We start from the raw sequence: 26,540 nt of genomic DNA, 5'->3' as shown, positions 1-26,540 counted from the left end.
TGTTTTTTAGAACACACACACACACACACACACACACACACATATATATATATATATATATATATATATATATATATATATGTAGTACAAAATTATATTTGTTTTGTTTTAATTGTAATAATTATATAGTTTTTAAACAATAAACCATGCATGGGACAGTCTACTAGTTTCATTCTGAAATTCAATGTGTTTTTTTCTTCTTCTTATTTTCTTAAAGAATCTATTAAATTAATTTTGATTTTATTCATATTGATGCGCATAAAAAGAGTTGCTTGCCGCTTCATCAAGCTTTTTTTTATTTCATTGATTTTTTTAGAAAAAAATAATATCATTGTTTAAGTAAATTAAAGCTTGATCCATCAACTCAGCCTATCATTTCTTATCACATAACATTTTTTTTTAACATTAGAATTTGTAAAATAAATTCATTTACTGCTATAATCAATTCAATTTTATAGATATTTTATATTTATTAAAATAGTGGAGAGGTTGATAAGTGTAAGACACGTGTCAGTAAAATTATTTTTTTATAAATATTTTATATTTATTAAAATATTAAATTATCTCAAACTAAATCTGATACATACAAAAAAATTCAACAATGCAATAATAAAATATATCCCAGGTCCAAGGGATTGAAATTTAAACTTTAAAAGTATTTAGTTTTTTCATTGTGCTCCTAAAAATATAAAAAGATGGAAACACCTTTCATGACCAATTAAATATTTTTTTTATTATAAGAATAAATAAGTTATTTTACTATGCAGTTATACATGAAAACCACAAAAGAAATCCTTTATGATAGCTTTATAATTTATTATTTTCAAAGACATTGAATTTATTTCATTGCGAGAGAAAATGCAAAACGCCCAGAATTGGATTGCAGGATCTCTTTAAACCTAACCCAGAAACTAACCCATGATGCAATTTCGCAAAGCTTCAACCCCTTCATATCGAGCATCAAATATTGGAACCCATGGAACTAGGAAAACGCTTGCCATTTGTTCAATAACATAACAAGACTGCATTGATCATCGGAGCAGTAAGAAAAAAGAAGAAGAAGAAGAAGAAGAAGAAGATGTTCGAACGGAAAAATCCCCAGCATGCAATCTCAGAGATCACATATGGATATCAGCCACTAATTCACAGTGCAATTACAAGATTAAAACTCCGAGGGCACACAACAGCCTGTATCTTCTCTAGCCAGCGAGATGCTATCAATAATCAACACGAAGATATCTCCAGGGAAATCGAGTCTCGTCTTATTTCCTCGAAATCATCAAGCCTCTCCAAACAGGTGTCTTTATTTTAGTGAACCCGTAGTGAGTCCGAGTCACCTGACTCACCTTCTCGTATGTTCTAATTAATACAATTTGTACACCTCATGCAGAGAAGTATAGGTCCCTCGTACGAAAAGAAGAATTCGATCCACGACGAGGATGACAACCTAAGAATAAATAGAAATCCAAGCCTGATCTACTTGGGACCCACCTAAGGATACAGCCCACGTGGCATTACTTACAAAATTCATGCTTGAACCTATAAATTCATTGAGAAATTAAAAAAAAAATGAAAGGAGAGGGAGAGATTGGTCGTGGAGGCTGGTTTGCTATTCCTTGTTCTCTCCACAAGACGAATTGCCTCCGTCTCATCACCCGTAGATAAAATGACAACCGTCATAGCCTGCACAGATGTAAAAAGCAGATTATACTTTTACTTTTGCATGGAAAAAGAAGAATGATTACTGAAAATACTAAAGATATGTAATATCAGGTCAATTCTAGTGAAACTAAAGATTGCAACAGTACTGAATATCTTTTTTATTTATAAAAAAACACAGATTCAGAGATAGCCACCATGTTATCATAACAAGCTTAAATTAGAAATCTATCAATGTGATTTAGAAATCTTACTTGGATCCACGGTGACTAGTATGGCAGTCCCTCCAAATGAACATGAACCACCAGCCACTCGGGTCCTCTGCCAGTAACTATTGAAAGCATAGGAAGCATGTGCAAACAATGTATTGGGTTCAAAGCATGAACCACTGGGTTGAATCGAGTCACAATCCGCCCCAGACCCACAAGCATAATTCATTGCTTCTTGAATGATCGGATCGGGCACCGAAGGCTTGGCTACACACCATAAGGCTGAGTATGGGCTTCTTCTTGGAGATGGTGGCCCCGTCGGAGGTGGATACACCACAGGTGGGCGAAAACCCCGTGGGCTTGGAACATATCCAGTTGGAGATGGAACAAAAGTGGGCGGGCTAGGGGTATAGCTTGGTGGGCTAGGCTCATAATAAGGGGGACCAGGTACAGCTTCTGGTGGGCCTGGAACATAAATGGTTGGACTAGGTACTGATCCCGGTGGGCCTGGGATTATACCCGGAGGACTAGGTACGGCTCCTTTCGGTGTGCCCGGAATGTTAATGGGTGGGCCAGGTACTATTTCAGGTGGATTTGGAATCGGGGTAAAACTGGGTGGGCCAGGTACCTCACCAGTTGGGCTTGGAGGCGGGTTTGAGATGGGAAAAACCGGTGGTAGATAAGCGAAGGGTGGTGGAGGTGAAGATGGCATGGATCCCGTTGGAGTTGGAATTGCTGTGGAAGGTGGTTGTGGGGTGTTTGGGGGGTAAATGCAATTTGGAGGGGCATTATCGGGCAATGAAATTGGTCCTAATGAATCATAAGGCGGCAAAGTAAATGGTGAGCTCACATAGGGACCAGCATTTGATGAATCCATTGTTTCCTTTTGCAGAAGCAATGAAGCCAAGTCAAAGCGCTTCGTCACTTTCAATTCTTGTGCATGCTTGATTATTGAACTTCTTGCATGCACTGGACCTCTGGATAGATGCATTGATCTTCTTGCATCTGCTCAAAGGTTAAAAAAAAAAACTAGAGTCATGATCAGTTTCTATCCAAATTGCTTCTCGTGCCCTGAGAAGCATCACATTGGCTAGTAATTAGTTAAAGAGCAATTGTTTGATGTAGTGACTACTGATTCCTGGCTATGCAATTGGCCCTATGCGATCTATCTACCACATGAAATGGTAAATGAGGTGGAATATTCAGCGGAAAAGGAGAGAGATTCCAGCACACACAATGCTGTAGTTCTATGAGTGTATTTTTAGCAGGGCCGATGTAATAAATTAGCAGCAATTCCTACATTCACAATCTACATTGCAATATAAGACGGTGATTGAGCTACTGAATTGCCCCATTTAATTTCTAGAAATAGTAGATTAGGGGGAAGAAGATGCAAATACAACTCGATTGTCAAAAGTAGATTGTTATATAACTTGAAATAAATGCAGGGCTAGAGTGATCAGTGAGCTTACCGCAATGAGCGAAGAAGGAAGTAGCCGCAATCGTCAAATAGAGTAGTAGAACGCAGACTTTCTTGCAACCTTTGCTCATTTCCATGCCTTTCAGACAAACCAATGCCTGCAAGTGAAAGCTCCAATGCTCAAACTCCACACCCTTCAAAGACTACAAGGTAAGGCTAGCCATTTGCTTATATAAACATAAGAGGGCAACGGCACCCTTGGACGGTCCTAGAATGGCTAAAAGTAAGGCCATGAGGGACAAGTGGCTGGGTTGGCCATAAAGATTGATTCTTTAGCAGCCTCACTTTGATATACAGTCACTTTGCCGAGAGCGGTGAATGTGAAGAAATGCTAAAAAGGGTTAAAAGGTGTGATGGAAGGTTTATTTTATACGAAGTTGTCTCTGGATGTGCAAAATGATAATCTATTTCCTCCATTTTCCTATGGGGTGGCTACGTATTATGGCATATATGCTTGCTTGACGTTGGGAAAAATGAAAGTGTTGGTTTGTGTTTGCCCCTTTTGTCTTGCTTGCTTTCTACTCAAAGCTCTCTTCTCTTGCTGGAGGCTGCGGCACCCTGTTGCCCTTTGAATGGCTTCTTGAACTAGTTAGGCTCTCATTGATAAAACAGGACTTTCAATGCAAAACCTGGTCAAGCAGAATTTACATCTGATCATGGATTTTTCCTCATGAAAATCAACAACATTCGATCTTTAAGAGTTGCAATGCCATTTTCGTTTTGAACTTCTTGGATGAGTGTGGACTGCGATGCAACTGCACCGTAGTATAAGCCAATTTGTCCTTGATTAATATTTTTATGTTCATTATATTTTAAAATAAATATAATCTAGTCCCTAACTTATTTTTTTCAATTAAGTTCCTAAATATGGAATCATAAACTTAGTCAAAATTAGTTACAACTTAAATAGGTTGATGAATAAGATAAAAGTTAAGTGGATCTAAATGATTATAATTGTTTAAAAACTAAAAAATTTGTTCAGTATATATCTATTTATGAGAATTTTTCTTTTATTTTTTAAAATTATTTTCTTAATTATAATCCAAAAACAAGGGAGGAAAATAGTAGATATTAACCTACAACTCTAAAAGAACTATGATTCCTTGTGTTGTTTTACATTCATATGAACAATAAAGCAGATTAAAATATATATATTTTAATCATTTGAATATCAGCATATTATCTAACCTAGGGATCGCGGGTTCAAGAGCTAAAGATAACAATATTTTTTCAAGAAACCAGACAACATGCTATAAAAATAAAGTCATTCGCCCTTTTAATAAAAAAATAAAAAAGGGCAAGACATGCCAACTTAGCCTATTATTGGTTGGCTAGGAGCCAGGCCTATCCTTTTAAGTTTTGTTTTTTTTTTTCCTTTGGTTTTTCTTGTCATTCTAAATGTATATTTTTTTACCACCTTCACTTATTTTTTCAGTTTAAAATGATTGTTAAATACTATTATAAATTTTTAGTTTAATTTTAATAATTCCATTATGTAGTTAATATACAAATAATAATACTAACAATAAATTATTCATGAAAAATTGATTTAAATTGTTTTTTATTCTTAAATTTTAAAAATAAAATTTAAACATGATTTCATCATATTTATATTTTTTTTAGCTTTTAATCACACATAAAATATAAAATATACTATTTTGATATATTTTTTCAACTTACCTTAATAATCATGAAATATTTTTTAATAAAAATAATAATTTTTTTAACAAAAACAATAATTTTAATTAAAAATATTATGTTCGCTAAAATAAACTAAAAAAATGCTAATAAAAGTTTCATAATAACGCAAAGAATTATTTGAAACTTCGATTTTTTTTTTTATGGTTTAAGAAATTTTGATTCCCCATAGCGTGTATACAAACTAATATTACACCATAATAATAAATTATATATTACTCAAGAATTTCATAGCAATTCATAATACTGTGATAATTATTAACAAACATGTGAAAAAGTAAGTACTGATAAGTCAACTTATCAACTACCATATTCATATAATTTTTTTTAAATAATTTACACAAATCTATGAGTCCTGAAATTATCAAATATATAAATTTTTAATAATTCTGAAATTTATAATACTCGAACTAATGATTTTTAAAAAAATTTAAAATCTTACTTGTTAAACTACATCCCTCAGAACTTACAAATATTTTAAAAAAATTCATAATAAATGAAAAAACAATACAATTTTTTTAAATACATACAAAGCTATTAAATTAATGAAATACATTGTTAGATCCCATATTAAAACTATAATTCAATTAAAATCATGATTCAATGAATTATAATATTTTTTGAATTTTTTTTCTTATTAGTTATCATTTCTCTAAAAAAATGGCAGATACTCTTTGATTAACGGTCAAAATCATAATATAAATATCGTTGTGTTGATCATCTGCCAGCTTGGATCTGCTTGAATATCTTGTAGTGTTTTTATTTTATTTAAAGGTCTATAAGCAAAATAACAAACCATTTATTTAATTTAAAAAAGAAAAACCATCTATTTATAGTCTTAAAAGATCACAGAAAACCTAAAACAAATAACTAATTGGTCGTGATGCCTTCGCAGCCTCGCAGGTAACTCTATCAATACTCGAGAAGCACCATAGGGTTTTAGCTTTCTTCTTCTCAACAACAGAGGGTTTTAGCTTGGGCTTTGAAGAGGATATACAGAGAGCCACGAGAGTGTAAAACCATAAGGTAAGAATTTCCAAGCCCTGACCTTTTCATTTTGAATTCAATGTTTCACATTCATCGCAGTAGACTCTACCCTAGAAATCTTTATACCCTCACCAAAAACCATAGCTCCAGGTCTTCATTTCTAACCCCCAATGTCCAAAACTCTAATTCACACACAAATGCAGCAGTTAATAGTTTGAATAAGTTCAGTTTTTTCAGTGCTCTAATGGGTCTCAATTCAATTTCCCCAAAGGTATCCCCATCAAAAAGCCCCAATTTGGTTAGTAACGGAGGTCATGTTAAAGCCAATAGCTTTGTGAGAAATTACTGTGCTGGAAAGAATGGTGAAGCTGGGTCTGGTGAATGGACTGAGGATATAGAATATTTAGATGAGTCAGGGAGTGTTATTTATAGTGGTAAAGGTATAAGGTCAGTTGAGCCGGGAGTTGATGACCATGTTATGATTGGTGGGCTAAAGAAGCCGATTTTGAATGCTTCTGCCGTTGCAAAGATAGTTGAGGTTGTTAAGAGGTGGAAATGGGGGCCAGAATTGGAGACCCAATTGGACAAGTTACAGTTCGTGCCAAATATGACTCATGTAGTTCAAGCTTTGAAGATTATTAATGAGAGTGATGCGTTGTTGAGTTTGTTCAAATGGGCTAAGAGGCAAACTTGGTATGTGCCAAATGATGAGTGTTATGTGATGTTGTTTGATGGGTTGAATCAAAGTAGAGATTTTGATGGGATTCAGTCTTTGTTTGATGAGATGGTTTGTGATTCAATCAAGAGTGCAACTCAATTTAGTGCTTATAACAGGGTACTCAAGTATTTGGCTAAGGCAGAGAAGTTGGAGGTGTCATTTTGTTGTTTCAAGAAGGTTCAGGATTCAGGCTGTAAAATTGATACAGAAACGTATAATATACTCATGAAGTTGTTTTTGAATAAGGGCTTGCCATATAAGGCATTTGAGATATATGAGACCATGGAAGCAGCCCATTGTTCATTGGATGTCTCAACTTATGAGCTGATGATACCAAGCTTGGCAAAATCAGGTCGTTTGGATGCTGCTTTTAAGCTTTTCCAAGAGATGAAAGAAAGGAACTTTCGCCCAAGCCTTGGAATTTTTTCCTCGCTTGTTGACTCAATGGGGAAAGCAGGGAGGTTGGAGACATCGATGAAGGTTTACATGGAAATGCAAGGTTTAGGGCTCAGGCCATCTGCTATCATGTATGTTTCCTTGATTGAGTCGTACACCAAGGCTGGGAAATTGGATGCTGCTCTCAGGCTTTGGGATGAGATGAAGATAGCTGGCTTTAGGCCTAACTTTGGGTTGTATACATTAATAATCGAATCACATGCTAAGTCAGGGAAGCTCGATATTGCAATGTCCATCTTTCGAGATATGGAGAAGGCTGGATTTCTACCCACCCCATCCACCTATTCATCTCTTCTTGAAATGCATGCTGCTTCTGGACAAGTAGATGCTGCTATGAAGCTGTACAATTCGATGACCAATGCAGGTTTGAGGCCAGGTTTGAGCACATACACTGCCCTTTTGACTCTCTTGGCTCATAAGAAGCTTGTGGATGTGGCTGCCAAAATTTTACTTGAGATGAAGGCTATGGGATTTTCTGTTGATGTGAGTGCCAGTGATGTTTTAATGGTTTACATTAAGGATGGTTCTGTTGATCTTTCTTTGAGGTGGCTGCGTTTCATGAGTTCATCAGGGATAAGAACGAATAATTTTATAATCAGGCAGTTATTTGAGTCTTGCATGAAGAATGGTTTATATGAATCAGCCAAGCCTCTCCTAGAGACTTATGTGAACTCTGCTGCAAAAGTGGATCTCATACTTTACACATCAATTCTTGCCTATCTTGTTCGATGCCAAGAAGAGCAGAATGAGAGGCATCTGATGGCAATCCTTAGTGCTACGAGACATAAGGCGCATGCTTTTATGTGCGGGCTCTTCACTGGCCCGGAACAGAGGAAACAACCAGTTTTATCCTTTGTGAGGGAGTTTTTTCAGGGCATTGATTATGAGTTGGAAGAGGGAGCTGCAAAGTATTTTGTGAATGTTCTGCTCAATTACCTTGTTCTCATGGGGCAGATAAACCGAGCCCGATGTGTTTGGAAAGTTGCTTATGAGAATAAGCTTTTTCCAAAAGCTATTGTGTTTGATCAGCATATTGCTTGGTCCCTTGATGTCAGGAACCTGTCTGTGGGAGCTGCCCTTGTAGCGGTTGTGCATACTCTCCATAGGTTCAGAAAGCGCATGCTGTACTATGGCGTCATACCAAGGCGGATCAAATTGGTTACAGGACCAACTCTACGGATTGTTGTTGCGCAGATGTTGAGCTCCGTGGAATCCCCATTTGAAGTTAGCAAGGTGGTTCTAAGGGCCCCTGGCGACTCTGTTATGGAGTGGTTCAAGAAACCAATTGTTCAGCAATTTCTTTTGAACGAGATTCCCTCAAGGGCAGACATACTCATGCACAGGCTAAACATACTTTTTCCTACTTCTGCACCTGAAATTAGATCACTGTCCCCTCCGAAACCACTAATTTCTGCGAAGGCTGTGTAATTAGCTATGATATTTGAGATCATTTCCAGGTGATGTACTTGCACATGTTGCTATAAACCAAGATACGGCCTTTGATCATCGTTTTCTCCACCCAGGTCCTGTGGAGTTACTTTGCAAACTGATAGTTTGAAATTCTTATTCTAAGCCAAAACAATTAAATCTCCGTGTTACTGTGCTAATCTGATTGGTGGAAATCTTAGCACTCTATCTGTGCATAAAACATATAGAATTTTGCTCTACAGTCCTTTTTGTGTTGTATAATGCAGCTTTATGGAGCTGTCTCTTGTTATTGGACAAATGCTACTAATCTCTTATCACCAATAGATGATCAGATAAGCAGGACACTCCTGGCAAAGACCTAAAATTATGAATCACGATCCTTCTGGGGCCAATACATATAATTTAAGTATTTAACAAAAAAAAAAAATCTTCAATGCTGATGTAAAAAGCTGTCAAATTCAACATGATTCCCTACTTTGTTAGACAGCAAGAAATTGCATTAGTTCTTAATAAATGATTAGAACTTGTATAATGGAAAAGAATATATGCCAGGGTCGATTTTGCAATCATGTCACAACCATGACAGCTTTCCAGATCCAGAAAAAAAGGTTTGATGGAAGTTCGATTCCACCAAAGAAATAGTTATAGCTCATCAGTTCTTGCAAAATGGTGTCTTCCTAGACCGTGTATACAAGAGAGCTTTTGTATGAACAGGAGTTGCAACAACAATCGGCAATCGAAAATAAAACCCACGAACGTTCAGTTTGTCAAATAAACAGCAAACAGCAGAAATGCACTCGGAAATTAAGGTCGAAGTTAAGTGGCATATCAGGTTCTTTCAGTTTTCTGTTTTCATCGAAGTGTTCTTGGAATCAAGACGGTTTGATAACTTAACTCATGATATTTCGTTTTTTTCTTTTTATATATAACTTGAACTATCAAATCAAAGCAATTGATCACAAATATAGTCATTGTAACCTTATTATATTTGTTTTCAGTGTTCTAAAACAGTCATTGCAACCATTTGTTTTTTTTAACGAGGTGATCAATTGTTTCGACTTGATAGTTTGATGGATCAAAATCAAGAAAATGAAAGCTCATGGGTTAAGTTGTTTTCAATTAGAGTCTATTTATTATTATATTTTAAAAGTATTTTTAAAAAAATTTAATTTTTTAATTTTAAATTATTTTTTTTATGTTTTTAGATTATTTAGATTTGTTGATATTAAAAATAAAAAAATTACTATTTTAATATATTTTTTTAAAAAAAATATTTTAAAAAACAACTATATCAAACATCTAAATTCAAGAATTCTTTTAACCAATTAACCTTAATGATCTCATCTATCAAAAGTCAAGTTAATAGTGGGGGATTAGCTTGATTTATTTTTACATTTTAGATTAAATCTTTAATATGTCTCTGGAGGTCCAATCACTTTCAATTTGTCTTTATATTTTAGGTTTCTTTAATCTATTTTTCTAGAATTTATTTTCATCTGAATTAACAAAATATTTGAGAAACTTAAACGGAACATAATTTATTATAAAGACATTTGAAAAAGATGATTTTTTTTTTGCATATTTATTATTTATTAAACAAAACAGGTGTGATTGGAGTTTCTCAGCCATATACTTAAAAACAACTATACCTATAAAGATATACATATTAAAATTTTAATTTAAAATATAAGTACAAGTTAAGCTATTTTTAATTTTTTTTATGATTAAGGTGTTCACGAAGATAGTAAATGAGTTGACACATTCCGATTTGAATCTAATAATAACTTATAAGAAAGATTAATGCATCGATCTAATTGTGAATTTTCCCATTTAAAACTTAACTAAAAAGAACAGAATTATATATAAAAAATAACTTTGATGATTAAGGAAAAGACAAGTCAACATGTTATTTCAGCCATAAAATGCGGTCCAGAATTTATCACGCAAGAGTTTTTTTTTTAAATAAATAATTTTTTTTTTTATTTATTACGATGGCTTTCTAGTTTTTTTATATATAAAAGCTTGCAATATTTTTTTGAAAAAAAAAGACATGAATAAATAAAATTTCATATTTTTATTGTCTAGTTATATTTATAGTGTTTTTTTTTTAATCTTTAAAGGTTTCGACTTGTAACAATTACATTATATTTTGCTTATTCTGTGTTAATTGGTTTGAAAGCCCAATAATTATTTTACTTTAATGCGTGCGGCAAACAACAGAAAAAAAACTCAATAATTCTTAATAATTATTTTGTTTTGTTTTGTATTACACAACAATCATAACAAAAAAAAAATTACAGAACATGACATGCTTGTAAGAAATGGGTTGAAAATATTTATCTTTGAATAAAAAATATTTAAGAATTAATATGTTATTTTTATTTATGTCAATTGTTATCATTTAAAATTTAATGGTGAAACTCTGCCTATACAAAGTTGTTGTGTTAATAATCATTAACAAAGAAGTCCGTACAAATATTAAAGAAGTAATAGAATGGTACACATATAAAATTATTTTATTTTTACGAATGATAATTTATAATTGAAAACTGAAATCAACGAGTTTTTTCCGACTCGAAAAAACTGATACATAAGGGTTGAATTATAGCAATCTTTTTTTTTTTTAATTTATATAAATATCTGAATTAACTTGCACACATTACAACTAATTTTATAGCTAAACATGGAAGTCACTTTACTCTCGATGGCGTCGAATTAACACTGCCAATTCCCAATCCCCTAAAAGGGTTGAATATTCTCTTATAAGTGACCTTTTTAACTCCGTGGGGAATAGTTACGAGTGGATTTTGAAACACAACCACTCTTTTTGAGTGGCTACAAGCCTAGGCCCTAGAACACAGCACCAGCCACCAAGCTGCAGTATTTTTGGCCTTTCAGCTGCAACTAAGGTTCTCTTTATCATTGCGAGAACATTTTTAAAAAAATTAGAATTTTTTTTTTATTAATATATTTTTGAAGTTTTTAGATTATTTTGATATGCTGATGTTAAAAATAATTTTTAAAAATTAAAAAAAATATTATTTCAATGTGTTTTAAAATAAAAAAACACTTTAAAAAGCAATCATAACCACACTTCCGCATAAAATATTTATACCTTTAAAGAAAGTTTCTCTTCATCTTCTTTAAATACTATATATAGAGGGGAAACAAAATGCTGTCATGCAGGGCTCTGAAGATTTTTTAACCTCGAAAGCTTGATTCGACACTCCACTTGGGGCTTTGAGGGTGGAGAATTGAGATGCGGTCTTGTTGTTTATGAATTGCTTTCACTGAAAAGGAAATTTTAAAATATATAGACCTACGCATGTCGTCATTTTGCTGGGTATCTTTGCCAGTGTACTCAGCTAATTAAAAAAACAATGCCTCCGAATATGAAATAGTAGGTCGTTGATTTTTGCTGCTTCCAAATTAAGAAAAAATATACACCATAAAAAACAAAGGAAAGAGGAGTTGGGAAAAAAACAAAGGCTTGTGCTTATATAGCTTTTAGAATTTCAAGCCCATTTGGCCAAGAAGGACATACAACCAGCCCCTAGAAGAAGCGAAACGTTTGCTCCCAGTTGAATCCGGAGATTGCTTTGCATCCTTGGACTCATGAAATCTGCTGCTAGCAGGTCTACAAGTGCCATGTATATTAAAATCCCTGCTGAAGCTGCGTTGAAAATGCCCTCAACTACTTGAGCAGTTGGGCTGTTCTCATTGTAAATGCTAGAGATTCCAATACCGACGGCAATCCCCACTGGGGTTGTCAGGGAGAAAAATGTTGCCATTATTGCCATAGATGTAGATTTGAACTGTGCCTGTAAATACCAACAAAAACTCATCAGAGTGCAGAAAAAAACTCAGGTCAATGATAAAATTAACTAGTAAAACTGCAGGTTTCCCATAATCATTCACATGTGAGGCAATTTTGTGCGTGTATGGCCCACCTGTATGCATGATGAACAGTATTTAGGAACGTAGATAACTACTTGAATCAATTTTGTTACACAAGGAATTGACCATTTGGGATTAATATAGCACAAAGTTTGATGAAAAGTGAAATTAGAAAGAAAGATGTTGCCATTCTGTCGACATCTCCAACCCAGTCTAGCAGACTATAAAAAGGCTTTTAAGACCTCTGCATACAATTCTACTGGTTGGAAGAAAGCATTGATTGCAAATAAAATTTTTCATTGGAAAAGATGTTTAATTTTTCAGTATTCTATACTCTTATAATTATTCGACGTGGCATAAATGTTTTACCAGTGTGATGCAGCCACCAAGTCCCATGCCTTCAAAAAACTGGTGGAAAGACAAGGCTACCATGAGAGGCTTTATTGTTTTTGGACTCCCAGAAGCACCCAGAGATATTCCAATAATTATTGAATGAACTACAATCCCTAGCTCCAATGCCTGGAACAACATTCATCCAAGCACAAAACATAGGTTATGTTAGTTCATCATTAAAAACCAGTCTGATCAAGAAATTGCAAACAGATTAATTAGAACATGTATGAAATTAATCTTACTTGGGATATAATTCTCCGACGAATCAATTCGGACAGGGCCAAATCTTCCTCTGGGGAGGCAGAACCATGGGCATGACCGTGTGTAGCATGTGTATGAACATGTACATGACCTTCATGCTCTTCAGCTGTCTCTTCATCTGTAGTATTTACCGGTTTGCTCTTGTTAAAATGCATCCTCTTGTAAAACCCTGTTGCAAATGTATCCACCATTAGTGTCCCTATTGCAGTCATCATGGCAACAAAACCTGTGAATGGAAAGTCCCCCCATGGATTCTGGGCAAGGCATGGTGAGGTTAGGCTATCAAACGCGTCCGGTAGTATGTGAATGAATCCGGTTGCCAGGATAACACCAGCTGCAAATGCCTTGATCATGAAGAAAATATCATTTTCAGGGCTCAAGGCTTTTATTTTCTTGCCTAACAGAGGGAGGCCAACACCAATAGCACCAGCAACAAGAATTGAGAGTATTGAACCTAGCTTATACTTGAGAGCTTCACCTTTATCATGCTTTGAATCTTCAACCTCGCATGTACACTCACAAGAGACTATAGTAGGGTAAAAAAGAAGAATCATCAAGACACATGATATGATCTTACGGACGTTGAAGGAGCAAACTTGAAGATCAGTCATGGCGTCTCAGAGAGGAGGGATTGGGAGAGAATTGACAGCTTTTAGGTTTGCGGGTTTAATTTAGAGAAATGATCAGTGAGTCTGGTACTCTTATATACACGGAAAGGAAAGAAGAGGAAGGAATGTGTAATATGCCGACTGTTCGAAATCACTGGATGGCTAATAACAACAGAATATTTTATACAGTCAACATGATCACACAAAAATAAGAATTTGCAGGAAAAGAGAAACCGAACCACTGGCCTAACCTGAAATTAACTCCATTAATTAGTATATATGTGTAGTCTGCATGAGTGATCTGCTTTATATATATATATATATATATATATATATATATATATATATATATATATAAAGCAGATCACTCATGCAGACTACACACACACACACACATATATAAATGGTTTGCTCGCTCATGATTTAGTGGTTCATAAACTGGGCACCAAAAGTAAATTTAGCAGTTTATGATTATTAATTACATTCAGTAATTATCACAGGTGTCGTGTTTACGTTTGTTGTGGCTGCACATATCTGCTGCAACCCCAATCCTTGAAATACATGAAAAATTATCTTTCATTTTTTTAAAAAAAAAAATATATAAAACTCTTCAGCACATTAATGTCCATTCTACTTTGAACGGCAAATTCCCGTCATTAACAATGCATCCAAAAAAGAATTTCACATTTATGATTTATAGGAAGGATTCCAAGCTTTTATATAGATACGGTAGAATCCCTTCCTTCGAACATGTATGCAAGTATTAGAGATATAATATTTCATATTTGATACGTAATCAATCTATAATTTTAGTCGTATACGTGTGGATGGTAGTGAATCATGAAGAATCTATTTGTTTTTATATTTTAAAAATATTTTTAAATTTTTTTATTTATTTTGTATTTTTTTACTTTAAATTAAATCTTTTTAATATTTTTAGATCATTTTAATATATTGTTATTAAAAATAAATTTTAAAATATAAAAGGTATTATTTTAATATATTTATAAATAAAAAATATTTTCAAAAATAATTATTATTATATTTTCAAAAACTCCCCACAAATAAAAAAAAGCTTTAGATGGCAGCAAGAAGATAAAGCCAGCAGCTAAAGAGCCAAGTGTGGACAAAATGTTGTCATGCATTCACCTAAATCAAGAAAGCTTTGCTTGGATTGAAACGGTAGAACTTACTTTAACATTCTGCCTAATATATGTCGATGTTACGTCGTTTCTTTTTCTTAGTAATTATGCCACTTTTTTTTAACATTTTGTTCGGTACTGCCCCCTTCCCGGGCTTTTCGTGGACTCAGCCATCTCGCTGGCTATTTGTTAGACAACTAATTAGTTAGTTAAGTAAGTACTCAGTTTCATGTTTTGTATATATAATTTTCTTGGCCTTGTTAAGCTGCTTAAACGACGCTGATGAAGGGATTTTTTTTAAAAAAAAAAGAAGGCCCCTTTTTGTTTTCGTCTCACAAAAATTCTCTTTTCAAGTCTTAATTTCGAGTGATGAGAGGAATTCTTCATCCCAGGTGCATTTATTGAAAGTATTCATTTTAGTCCTTGTAATTATGTGGTACAGCAGGGGCTGGAGTTTTGGCAGGCGTGGAAGTGTGTGAGGCAGATTGTTCAACACCCAGTGTCAGAAATGGGATAAGCCTCCTGTAGGATTTCTGAAATGTAACACTGATGTAGGCATTCTTGATCAAGGCGCTGCCATGGGTGCTGGTTTTGTAATCAGGAATAATGAGGGAGCTGTGGTTTATTGTGGGTGCTGGGAAATTATAGGTTTTTTTTCACCAACGTTGGCTGAAGCGTTGTGTCTAAAGAATGTGCTGCAGTTCATGATTTCTCAGGGGCTGTCAAATTTCCTTATTGAGTTGGATGCTAAGATTGTTGTGGATTCTGGGACAGGTATGATATTTGAAGACTGCAGAGGGTTAATTAATCGAGGGAGTAGTTTTAATTTGTGTAATGTAAGAATAAGTGCTAATGTTGTAGCACACTGTCTATCAAAAAAAATGCAGAAAGTGTTTGTTAAAATCCCCTACTTTAGGGATTATTAATATCAAAACTTTTTCAAATTTATGAAATTTTCAAATCAACATTAAATTTATCACCTCATATTAGAGACCGGGAACTTGGTGATTAAATGACAGAGCTTAACCATCTAGATGGTGGTCCAGTGATAAAAGTTTGGGACCAAGAGGTTTGCTTCCTCTGTGGTCTCAGGTTCGAACCCTATGGTTGCTCATATGATGACCACTGGAAGCTTACATGGTCGTTAACTTCAGGGCCCGTGAGATTAGTCGAGGTGCGCGTAAGCTGACCCGAATACACACGTTAAACTAAAAAAAATAAAAAATAAAAAATGGCAGAGCTTACTTGGGACAAGCTCAGTAGTCTGTGAGGGAGAAAAGGTGACTGTTAGGCGATTGAAAGGTGAGAAAATTTAAGGGTTTTGGATTTGATGGTGGTAAGTGGATGCATTTAATAGATTTGGAGGTGGAGAAAAAAAGGTCGTTCGTGCCTTTACTTCTCAATTTCCCCCTTTTCCCCCTCGAATTCCTTTGATTTTTTTATTCACGTAGGGTAGGTGTTTGGTGTTCGGATAAATTTACACATATCTTAATTAATTTTTATAAATCCTGAAATTAATAACAGGATAATTCTTAGCAGCAATTCCTTCTAAATTTTCAATTCTCCTATTATTTTTTAAACCCTCTCTCAACCTCTAATTTCTCAGATAAATAGGCAATAAAGAAAATTCTAGAAAATCTAAAGCTGGCAGTATCTCAACCCTTCAATTGAAATCTTATCTTGTACTCTCATGATGGATTTTGAACAAATACAAATTGTCAGCATATGAACTGGCTGTTGTTTTTGTGTTGGATTGGTGGGATGAATTATATGGGTTCATGCGTGCGAATGAGATTCTCGTTTGATGGGAAAAAAGAAGAAGAGAGAGGGACTGTTTAAGTGAGGTGGCTGGGACTGATGGATGGCTTGCTTTCTCTTTTGTCTGGAGAGGCAAGGATGGCAGCACGTGAGATGAAGAGAGATGGGAAAAAGCAGAAGAAAATATATCAAAATTTATCCTAAAAACCCATCGATCCAATTTCGTACACTTATGGCATTTTATGCAGGAGAATTATTAATTATGGATGATATTATTGTAATTATTTTCATTATTTCAAGGTATTAATGGCTTTTTAATCGTTGAATAAAGTGATAATTACATAATTTTTTATTGTACTATAATCATATAAATATTCATTTTTTTTTTGTTTTGCGGCTAAGGATATAAACCATTATTTAATATGTAAATCTCGTGATGTAAAGTATAATTTATAAAAATATAAAAAGAAAGCAATTTGTAACTTTTCAAAAGTTACTGATGACATTTTCATTAGTTATATGCCTAGAGAGTAGAGACCCAGACATTACATGGTTGAGGCTCCAATATAAAGGTAGCAAGCCCATATAATCAGAAAGCGCAACAAGAAACAAAACTCGAATGAGGGCATAACCGTAAAAAACTTGAAAAATTTGAAACCATAAAAATCTAGCACTGATCAACATCTGCAACGGTAACCCAAACTCAGCCCCTCTCTCTCTAAAAATCTTAAGAGAAAACAAAGAAATCGAAGAGAAATTAGCGTCATTAAAGGTATGATCTAACTATTAATAGCTTCTTTGATTGATCTTTTTGATCTTTCTTTAACTTCTATTCAATTTTCATTTTATATCCGTTTGCTTTTGTATTTTAATTCGAAGTTTACGAATTAGGGTTTTTAGAATTATGATTATTTCTTCAATGCCTTCTACGATGTTGAAATTCTTTTTTTTTTTTCCTTTTTCAGTTTAGGTAAACAAATTTAGTGAGAGAACTTTAGATCTGTTATCGTCATCGAGTTCGAGATCTTTCTATCAGAGGAACCGATAAAGAAAGAAACATAATGGTGGCTGCTAAAGTATGACACAGACCCACACACTGTTTCTTTTTTTTTAGTCTCTTTGATGTATTCATTGTTTATATACATGTTTTCCTTGTGCTGTTTTAGGGAAAATTCAGCGTGGGGATCAACCGTGTAGCTGAAGATGCCCATACTTCCAGAACACGTAACGGGTTTCATTGGTTTTTGTTCGATCTGACTTAATGATTCAGATTCTTGAATTGTTTTATGTACCTAATTCTTTTTACCTTTACATTTATTTTAGGTGTTAGAACTTTTAAAGTCTATTCAGAAAACGAAAAGATGAAGGATGCTGCTAGCATGTAAGTATAATCAAGTTCGGGTTCACTTTGGAAATTCTTATTATTGCTTAATGCTTCTTGATTAGTAAGCGTGATGTTTTCAATTCTCTTTCCAGTAAATCTGCCCGAGATAATCCTCTTCCTGCAAGGTACGTGATGCTGTAGACTTGTTAAATCAATTTTCATAACTGCTTGTGAATTATAGGTGAAGAAAAGATCAGAAATCTGGGGTTTTAAGTTTCGTTGTTTGGCTTTAAAAAACTTTTATTAAGGCTCAGCTTAATGGAGAGGTTAAGGTAACTGATGTATTTCAAAGAATCTTATCTTCTAATATTGTTGGATGTAGAAAAGAAATTACATCATCCCGCTTTGATGGCTCCTTGGCTTGATTGAGATCATTTTCTAAATAAATTGGAAACATTGGACAAAGGAAATATATTATTTTATTTGTTTCTTGATATGTTTTTAACATCTTTTTTTTAAAAAAACAAAATCTACAGAAGGATATCCAACAAAGAAGATTCTCTTGCCATAACAAGTGATTCAAAGGTAAGTTTCCCCTTCCTGCATTAATGGTTGTTTATGTGAGAATGCTACTTTCTTTAGATATCCATTTGAAGTGTGCTTTTATAGTTGCCCTTAACATGTAATATGAAGGGAAGTTCGAAAATTGTGGTGCAGAACAAAGGCAAACATGACACATCTAGACTGACTGGTATGGCTAAATTTAATAATAATTTATCTTTTTGTTGATTTTTTCTTTGTCATTGTTAAACTTTGATAGTGGCCCTTTCCAGTAAATCAAAATGCCAGAAGAAAAGCATTGGCTGATGTAAGCAATGTGCAGAGTAGCTGTGCAAGGAATGCGGCATATGGTGGTTTGAAATCAGTGTGAGTGTTTGAATTGGCATGCCTATTTTTTAATGTATGAAGGGCATTTTTATCTACTGGTTGCATATGTTTCCTGTTCATGTCTTACATGCAAATCCTTTTTTCATTTCTACAAGTAAAATTATGAAAAGTTCTTTTATCGTTAAAATTTATAAAAGTACTATAAAGGCAGAAGAGTTTCTTTGCAATTTTTTTTTTTATGAAAGACAATTTGAACATTTAGGTATCCATGATTGCTCAGGGGAATATATTCTCTCTTGCTCTCTATCTTTTTGGCTTTTGGCTTCTAGATCAATGGACAAAAGTTAAAAAGAACGTTTTCTTTATCCAATTGAGTAAATAATCAAAGTTTATTCAGGTTACGGGGGCTTAACTATCTTTCTTGACTTTAATTTAATTCTTCAGAGCAGAATTTCTTCTAAGCATTCCATGCATTCTAGATTTTCTTTATAAATTAGCTACAGAGGGTCACTGTTAAGGATATTCCATATTTTCTTGTCCTTCGATTGATTGCTCCTTTGTTTCTGGTTAAGATTGACATGATTCTCTGCTTGTCATCAACTCCTTTAGGATTTCAGGCGGTACAGGCTCTAGGACTGTGAATCTTTCATCAAGAAAATCTGCAACGGTATGAAAACCAAATTCTAAGTACAAGTTTTTGTGTTCTGTCAGCTTGTTTCTTTTCTTCTGTGTTCCCATTGTATTTTTTATGATGTTTTCCCATTCATTATTGGTTTCTAACCAGGCAACTTAAAATGTTTTGCCTATTGGTTCTTTCTGCAAAATCAGCCTAGAAGTATAGCATCCAGCTCAATTGCTGGTACAATATTTCACTAGATTCTGTATCCAATTATGATGCCTTCATTTCAAATTAGTTAGATAACAAGGGAAGCACACTTTTGAGTGCTTGTTTGTTGGCGGAATGGGGAGGCAGGGAGGATGAGGGTAATGGTTGAAACCCAACATTTTTGTCCTAGCCCGCTTCTCTAGTGTGACAGAAGATAACTTCCTCCAAATCGTGAGGCAGGGAGGATTGACTTGCCTATTTTTTCATTTCTGTATGGTCAATTATTCTGGATTTGCATACTGTTAGGGAGGTTCTTTGTTGCTTGCTTGAGTCTCCATATTGCTCAGCAGAAATCTTTTTTTTATTATTTTAATCAGCGTAGCTGAATTTCTTCCTTTATGGAATTCTGGAAAATTAGCCTCTTTTCTCTTGGCTTCACTTTTCATGCTTTGGTTGTCCTTGCATTAGCAAACACAGGCTTCTTCTTCTTTCCTTGAAAAGAAAATCCTAAACTTGGCCAATATTTTGCCATACAGTGGATGATTATAATTTCTCTCACTGTTTGCCACAGCATTCTCCAAATTCAATAGAGTACAATTTATGCTGCTTTTCTCCTTCAGATTTATGTTTGCTTTCTTCTGTTTCTTGATTGCTTCATAATTGAGAGAATTTCTACAAGTTGAATTTGGTATTCTTTTGGGACTTAGCTCCCTCTAATTTCACACTTCAAACTTGCTTGTCTGAGGAATTGAGATTTTCATTAAACATGGATGATTCATGAGGAACTATTCGCCAATGTTGGATGAGGTTTCCTAGCATTGAATCTGGTCACCATTATACACTTTATCTTTGTCATGAGTAATCATAATGTAAATTTATAGTACTTGTGGTAGCTGCCCTTTGTACCTAATTCTACCCCATTGTGCCAGTTGAAAGATAAAGTTTTTATCATCGCTAGTAAATATCACTGCTCTCTCTTATCTGGCGCTTCAATTATTCCTCCTGTAATTCTAGAGTGCTGATAATTTTCTTGTTTCAAATTAGGGAAAAATGAAGGATGATACAAGTAGAAAGGCTGGTGACTTTCATGCTTCTAGAAAAGGTATAACAAAATACTTACTTTCATAGTATCTCTAAATGGGGATTCTCATTGGATAGTAACTGGTCTTGGACAATAGTAGGTGACAAAGATCCAAGGGCCTCTTTAGATGATCAGAAGACCAACACCAAGAATCATGACCGTGAATTTGGCATTAATAAGAGCAGGTATTTGAATTATGTTAGTCATATTTTTTATCTAGGCAGGAATATGGGTACAACACAAATCTGTTAGTATCAATGCCAGATGCTTTGCAGCTGTCTTGTGTGACTCAATAATTTCTTGAACTAAATTTATGTTTTAATTTTATAGGAGGAATGCAGGGAATTTAGTTGCAGCGATGAGGTTTGTGATTCTATCTGTATGAAATTTACTCATTAAAATAACAATTTATATATGCTATTGATATATTTTTTGTTCCTACTTTTGACATGAAGGAAGTCTCTGCCAGTGCTGAAGAGGGTGAGCCATGCAGATGCAAGCAATGCAAAGGTTAATCTCATTACATACAATTTTCGAAGAAAAGAATTGTTTTCTATTCCTAATGAAATATTTTTGTACTGGTTTCGTCTGATTCCTAGTGCCTTTTTCCGTTTTTTACCTTTCATTTTTAGGAGAATGATGAAAACTTTGAGAAAACTAAGAATATTAGTGGGTTTCCTGGTAAGACAAATTGATTCGTGTCTCTTTTATACTTGGCTCTGCAGTCCATTGACTAAGATTCATGATATTTATATGCCTATTTATATCTCAATTCTTTTGGTTCCAGTTAAGGTTAAAGTGGGTAAGAAAGTAGTATCTCAGGGTGGCGTGGGTAGGAGCCATCTATGGAGAAATAGAGTGAGTGATGGCTTCATATTAATGTAAGTAACAATGATCTTTTTATCTCAAAAAGGAAAAAAAGGAACTGCTGTCTGTGCTGTAATTCAATTTATTCTCTTGTACATATTAATTTATTTGCAGAAACAAAATGGTTTTCCTTTTCTTTGCTCTTCAATGAATTGTATGCTATTTTCTATGTAATAGATGAGTCGAAAATGTCAAAACAAAGCATAGCATTACAATTACAAAAACATAAATTACCTACAATTTATACTTAATCCTTAAACTGAGAGCACTTAATTATTTTTCTGAATCATGGCCGAGAAATTTTTTCCTTTTATCAATTGATGATTGGCCGGGCTGCAAATGATTATCTTTTCTATCTGTAAATAGGGCTCCCAGGGATCAAATTAATGCTGATGCCCGTGTATCCAGAAAATCTGTCAGGGTATGAGCTGTGTTTTATATCTACTTTTTTCCCTCTTATTTCTCAATTATCCATGCTTCATTCTTTTGTAACTTAACTCATTGTCTACGCTTACTTAGACAACATTTATGGTGTTGCTTATTTCTATCTTTTGAATTTTTTTAGGCAATGTGAGAGTTTATAATTTGTTGTAGTCTTCAGGCAAAGCTGACATGGTGTGGAAGTTTGAAATCATTTAAAAGCACTGGAATATGCATGCTGAATTTCATGACACATGTCATCTTGAGATTGAAATCATGTTAGATGGCATCTTTAAGCTGCATAAGCCTAATTACAAATAATTGGCAATAAGTGAATGTAAAGCAAGATCAGGATTTTAATTAGATAGCAGATTAGCAAATCCTGATCTTGCTTTAATGCGTATAGCTCAAATGAAATCTCTATCTCACAACTTGAGAGTAATTTACAAAGATGTGTTCTTTTGTTCTTAGTCATGTTAACTCTTTTTCTGCATTCATTGGTCCAGCCAATACTAAAGACTGAAATTAACCACAAGACCTCAAGATCAAAGTGCATCTCTAGTTCAAACAAGTCCGAGTGCATTGCTGCTATATCATCAAAGAAAAAAGAATCTGCCGCGTCTTGTCCAGAAAACATGCCGTTGGTCGCCCATGAAGAAGTTACTCAAGGAGAACCTTCACCTGACAGCAACAACAAGTCAGGCGCTGATAACAAATCAAATGTCATCACCATAAGAAAATCAAGTCGAAGGAGATCTTATACATCTTTATTAATGACAGGATCAAAGGTTTAGGACTAATTCACTGTCATAATGTCTAACTGTTCTTGAGCATTTTTTCTAACAATTGCCATTATTTTGCAGTTACTAGAGGAGCATGGTGAAGTTATCGAGCAGGAAAAGCTACCAAGTATAGATGATACTTTCAATCAACTGGAAGTTGCTGAGTATGTTGACGAGATATACGAGTACTATTGGGTTTTGGAGGTGATTGCTCTTTTATTCCCATTTCATTTTCTGGATCCCTGCGCTGTGTTTTTTATATGGTAGTTGGAGTCATTCTTCTAGTGGTTTTGATCAAACTTGACGCCATTATTCTTGAAAAAATTTCCTTCACTGGCACACCCATATTTTAGGTTGATTTGACATCTAACAGCATGAATCACTCTTTTTAGTTGTTAACTATCGTGTCTAATAACAGTTAGCTGTCAGATGAGATAGGAATTGACTAAGCTGAAATGTTGGAGGCGCCAGCAGTCTTCAGCTAAATAATAAATGATGGAAAGATAAGGTAGATTGAGAATTTTTTGCAAATTAACGTGTAAAAATCTTGTGGAGAAATGTCATTCTTCTCCAGTATTGATCTGTTTGTCAATGCTGTTGCATACACAACTCATTTAAGTTGTTAATTACTCTGTCTAATACAACTAGCTGGCAGATAAGAAAGAAGTTAAATCAGCTGAAATGTTTAGCAAGCATGCCCACAGTTTTCAGCTAAATAAACTAAAAGACTAGCTGCTAGAGACTAGTTCTTATACATATATATGATTGCAAGAAAAGGCACCCTTGTGAGAGTTTTGTGTTTTAAGTGGTGAGAATGGGGCCAGATCTTCCACGGCAGGGTTGCCTATAATTGTTCAGTGGATTTTCAGTCATGTGCTCTAAGGGCACACGTTAATTGATATAAATGCAATTCTTCACTTTCATATTTGAGTGGATTCACTTCCATAATTGAGTAAAATCATAATCCATAATTCATTGTTGTTGATTATGGAAATTAAAACATCACATTTGCATCAATTAACCAAATGATTATGGTCAACTTAAAATGTTGGTTGACATGGTCTATGTTTTGCCTACTCAACAATTTCTACGTATTGCTTTAATAAACCAAATTATGATTGGTGGGAAGTGAGAAGCTTTAGTGTTGTTCTGTGACATTAAGGGAGAGATTGGTTTGGGGTGCCAAACATTGGACACTATTTGATATATAGTTATCATTGGGATCTCACTTGAAAATACTGTTTGGTGTATAGGTATCATTGGGATCTCATCTTGAATGGGAAATCTGATATCAAGTGAATCATTCCAGGTCTTCAATGATGATCTGATTTATCATGCGATGATGTTAAAGTCAATCCATTTTATGATCACATATCTTTTCATGTTTTTTCTACAAATTAAATCACTATAAACTTTCTAAGTTTGTTTTGGGACCTGGAGCTGATGAAACCAGGCATGTGAATGGTGGTTTGACTTTTTTACCTTACTGATCTCGGTCCCATCCCTTGTTCACTTCTTCTGTTGGCAACCTGTTAGTTGTTAAATAAAGTCTAATTTGTTTTGTTTCTTGTGTCTGTTGATGATCTTATTTCAGGTGCAGAATTTATGTCTGGAAAATTACATGGCAATTCACACAGAAATTACACCTCAAATGCGGGGCATAGTCATCAACTGGCTGATTGAAGTGGGCACCCATTTGATCTCAATTGACTTTTAAGCATCTTGCTTTTGCTGCTGTTTTCCTACAGTAATTTATTTTCCTTTTTGGTTGCAGGTACACTTCAAATTTGAATTAATGCCGGAAACACTTTATCTAATGGTTACATTGTTAGATCGATACCTATCTCAAGTCGAAATTAAGAAGAGTGAACTGCAGTTGGTTGGTCTTACAGCACTGCTTCTGGCATCAAAATACGAAGATTTTTGGCATCCTAGGGTAAAAAAATAATATGTCAAACTCACAGAGTTTCAGTTGAAATCTTATTTGATTTTTTATTTTTTGAGACAATACACTCACACATCTTTTTCTGCACCATGCAATGCAGATCAAAGATTTAATTAGCATCTCGGCTGAGTCATACACGAGAGGCCAAATGCTTGTGATGGTATGATGTTGCATATTACCAATCTTAATTCACTGAAATTTAGTTTCTTGTAAAAGAGATTCTGGTGGTACTAGACATAAATATTTGGCATCGAGGATTCGATTCTCTTCTTGTAGTTATTGGGTTAGGAAAGTAAATATCTTTCCTGGATGGACTTGATCTGTAAACTTTCTCCCTTGTGCTGCTTTATTGCATATTTGTATGTTATTTACGAACTTGTATAACAGAATGATGCCAACTTATCTTCTTCCCTCTTTCCTGGAAGATGATGGCATAAAATATCAGTACATTCTGATGTTGATCTATCTCTTGGTCTTAGTGGTAGTGTTTTCTTGCTTTGTGTTCAGGAGAAGTTTTTTCTTAAGAAGTTGAAGTTTCGTCTAAATGAGCCGACTCCGTATGTTTTCATGTTGAGGTTTCTCAAGGCTGCTCAAACAGACCAGAAGGTATGTGGCTTTCAAAAGGGCTCTAAACCTGGATATTGGAAGATCTCTTGTTGCATCTAATCTGTCATGTGCATATCGGTAAAAGCCTCCATGGTTGTGTTTCAGTAAAGAAGAGGTTGTCCAGTCATAGCAAGGCTGGATATTGGATAGTAAACAGCAGCAGATGATCTTAGATTCTTAACTGATATAAAGTCATGCATTCTTGTCTGTACTATTGTCAATAGCAATTTGAATCTACTAACCTAATATTCACTTTTGCTGCCAGCTTGAGCATTTAGCATTCTACCTCATCGAACTCTGCTTGGTGGAATATAAAGCTTTAAAGTTCAAACCTTCAATGCTATGTGCATCAGCTATCTATGTTGCTCGGTCTACCTTGCAAGTATCTCCAGCTTGGACTCCTTTGCTTACCAGACATACACATTATCAAGTCTCCCAAATCAGGTACCCCTTGTTAAAAGATTAATTTCCATGAGTGGGTATACTTTCCCGCCTGGTGATGATCTAAATTGATTTTTGTAGGGACTGTGCTGAGATGATATTGAGATTTCAAAAGGCTGCAAGAACATCACAGTTGAGAGTTACGTACGAGAAGTACATGAGGCCTGATCTCAGTGGCGTTGCAGCAATAAAACCCTTGAATGAACTTCCACTTTGATCTGATGCGTGTAAATTCTAAAGTTACATGCGGTGTAAATTCTAATGGTACATGTGAAGATGCCCTTGAGATTGCTGCCTGTATTTTTTTTTTTTCCCACCTTATTCAAATTGGTTTTTTCACGTCACAGCTGAAGAAACTAAAGCTACTTGCTGTATGCTTTGTGTGGTTGTAATCCCTGGTGATTTTACTTGCCGAAGGATATGAACCCCTGTAGAAGTTAGATCTCTGAACCGTCTGATTTAACATAGAAGTACCGTAACGTCTTGTTGTAATGTTCCCTTGGCTTAATTTCTGGATTATCCTCCTTTACCATCTTCGGTGATATACTTGCATATATGAAGGATTCTTCTTTTAAACTGAAAAGATTTATAATAGAAATCTATCTTGAACTTGTGATGTGTTTGGTTCGACAGGAATGAGATGCAAGGTCATTGTTATGAGTGTTA

General features: G+C 34.5%; 4 protein-coding genes across 4 annotated transcripts; 2 read left to right on the top strand and 2 right to left on the bottom strand.

The window, feature by feature from the left end:
- Positions 1–1,079: 1,079 nt before the first annotated feature.
- LOC7481604 (extensin) lies at positions 1,080–3,631 on the bottom strand. The gene is made up of 3 exons (XM_002315040.4): positions 3,341–3,631; positions 1,914–2,873; positions 1,080–1,683 (listed from the first exon to the last, which is right to left on the bottom strand). Exons 1-3 carry the CDS (start codon positions 3,423–3,425, stop codon positions 1,652–1,654), a joined length of 1,077 nt encoding a protein of 358 aa, XP_002315076.3. The 5' UTR covers positions 3,426–3,631; the 3' UTR covers positions 1,080–1,651.
- A 2,264-nt stretch (positions 3,632–5,895) lies between these two features.
- On the top strand, positions 5,896–8,798 carry LOC7464556 (pentatricopeptide repeat-containing protein At1g79490, mitochondrial). Its single transcript, XM_002316116.4, has one exon. The coding sequence runs from the start codon at positions 6,113–6,115 to the stop codon at positions 8,633–8,635; it is 2,523 nt and encodes an 840-aa protein (XP_002316152.2). The 5' UTR covers positions 5,896–6,112; the 3' UTR covers positions 8,636–8,798.
- Positions 8,799–12,026: 3,228 nt separating this feature from the next.
- LOC7481603 (zinc transporter 1) lies at positions 12,027–14,114 on the bottom strand. The gene is made up of 3 exons (XM_002315039.4): positions 13,168–14,114; positions 12,902–13,051; positions 12,027–12,456 (listed from the first exon to the last, which is right to left on the bottom strand). The coding sequence occupies exons 1-3, from the start codon at positions 13,795–13,797 to the stop codon at positions 12,151–12,153; spliced, it is 1,086 nt and encodes a 361-aa protein (XP_002315075.2). The 5' UTR covers positions 13,798–14,114; the 3' UTR covers positions 12,027–12,150.
- Positions 14,115–17,297: 3,183 nt separating this feature from the next.
- On the top strand, positions 17,298–26,485 carry LOC7464555 (putative cyclin-B3-1). The gene is made up of 24 exons (XM_024609883.2): positions 17,298–17,466; positions 17,660–17,770; positions 17,861–17,918; positions 18,018–18,075; positions 18,171–18,203; positions 18,555–18,603; positions 18,688–18,769; positions 18,852–18,945; positions 19,516–19,573; positions 20,777–20,834; positions 20,911–20,998; positions 21,144–21,176; positions 21,269–21,323; positions 21,446–21,494; positions 21,601–21,694; positions 22,047–22,101; positions 22,607–22,888; positions 22,964–23,086; positions 24,477–24,566; positions 24,657–24,818; positions 24,928–24,987; positions 25,335–25,433; positions 25,699–25,877; positions 25,956–26,485. Exons 2-24 carry the CDS (start codon positions 17,756–17,758, stop codon positions 26,089–26,091), a joined length of 2,010 nt encoding a protein of 669 aa, XP_024465651.1. The 5' UTR covers positions 17,298–17,466; positions 17,660–17,755; the 3' UTR covers positions 26,092–26,485.
- The last annotated feature ends 55 nt before the right edge of the window (positions 26,486–26,540 follow it).

Source organism: Populus trichocarpa, chromosome 10 (genome assembly GCF_000002775.5).
Source record: "Populus trichocarpa isolate Nisqually-1 chromosome 10, P.trichocarpa_v4.1, whole genome shotgun sequence".
Taxonomy (NCBI): Eukaryota; Viridiplantae; Streptophyta; class Magnoliopsida; order Malpighiales; family Salicaceae; genus Populus; species Populus trichocarpa.
Note: the sequence above shows the minus strand (reverse complement) of the source record. Positions and strands in the feature narration are given on the sequence as shown.

Excerpts from the sequence above, each read along its gene's own strand:
- LOC7481604 (XM_002315040.4), bottom strand. The coding sequence starts at position 3,425 with ATGGAAATGAGCAAAGGTTGCAAGAAAGTCTGCGTTCTACTACTCTAT. Across the intron at positions 2,874-3,340 it reads TTCCTTCTTCGCTCATTGCG|ATGCAAGAAGATCAATGCAT; the intron begins GTAAGCTCACTG and ends ACCTTTGAGCAG. Across the intron at positions 1,684-1,913 it reads ACTAGTCACCGTGGATCCAA|GCTATGACGGTTGTCATTTT; the intron begins GTAAGATTTCTA and ends ACATCTGTGCAG.
- LOC7464556 (XM_002316116.4), top strand. The coding sequence starts at position 6,113 with ATGTTTCACATTCATCGCAGTAGACTCTACCCTAGAAATCTTTATACC.
- LOC7481603 (XM_002315039.4), bottom strand. The coding sequence starts at position 13,797 with ATGACTGATCTTCAAGTTTGCTCCTTCAACGTCCGTAAGATCATATCA. Across the intron at positions 13,052-13,167 it reads GTCGGAGAATTATATCCCAA|GCATTGGAGCTAGGGATTGT; the intron begins GTAAGATTAATT and ends ATGTTGTTCCAG. Across the intron at positions 12,457-12,901 it reads TTGGTGGCTGCATCACACTG|GCACAGTTCAAATCTACATC; the intron begins GTAAAACATTTA and ends TGGTATTTACAG.
- LOC7464555 (XM_024609883.2), top strand. Across the intron at positions 18,604-18,687 it reads CCATAACAAGTGATTCAAAG|TTGCCCTTAACATGTAATAT; the intron begins GTAAGTTTCCCC and ends GTGCTTTTATAG. Across the intron at positions 25,434-25,698 it reads CTGCTCAAACAGACCAGAAG|CTTGAGCATTTAGCATTCTA; the intron begins GTATGTGGCTTT and ends TTTTGCTGCCAG.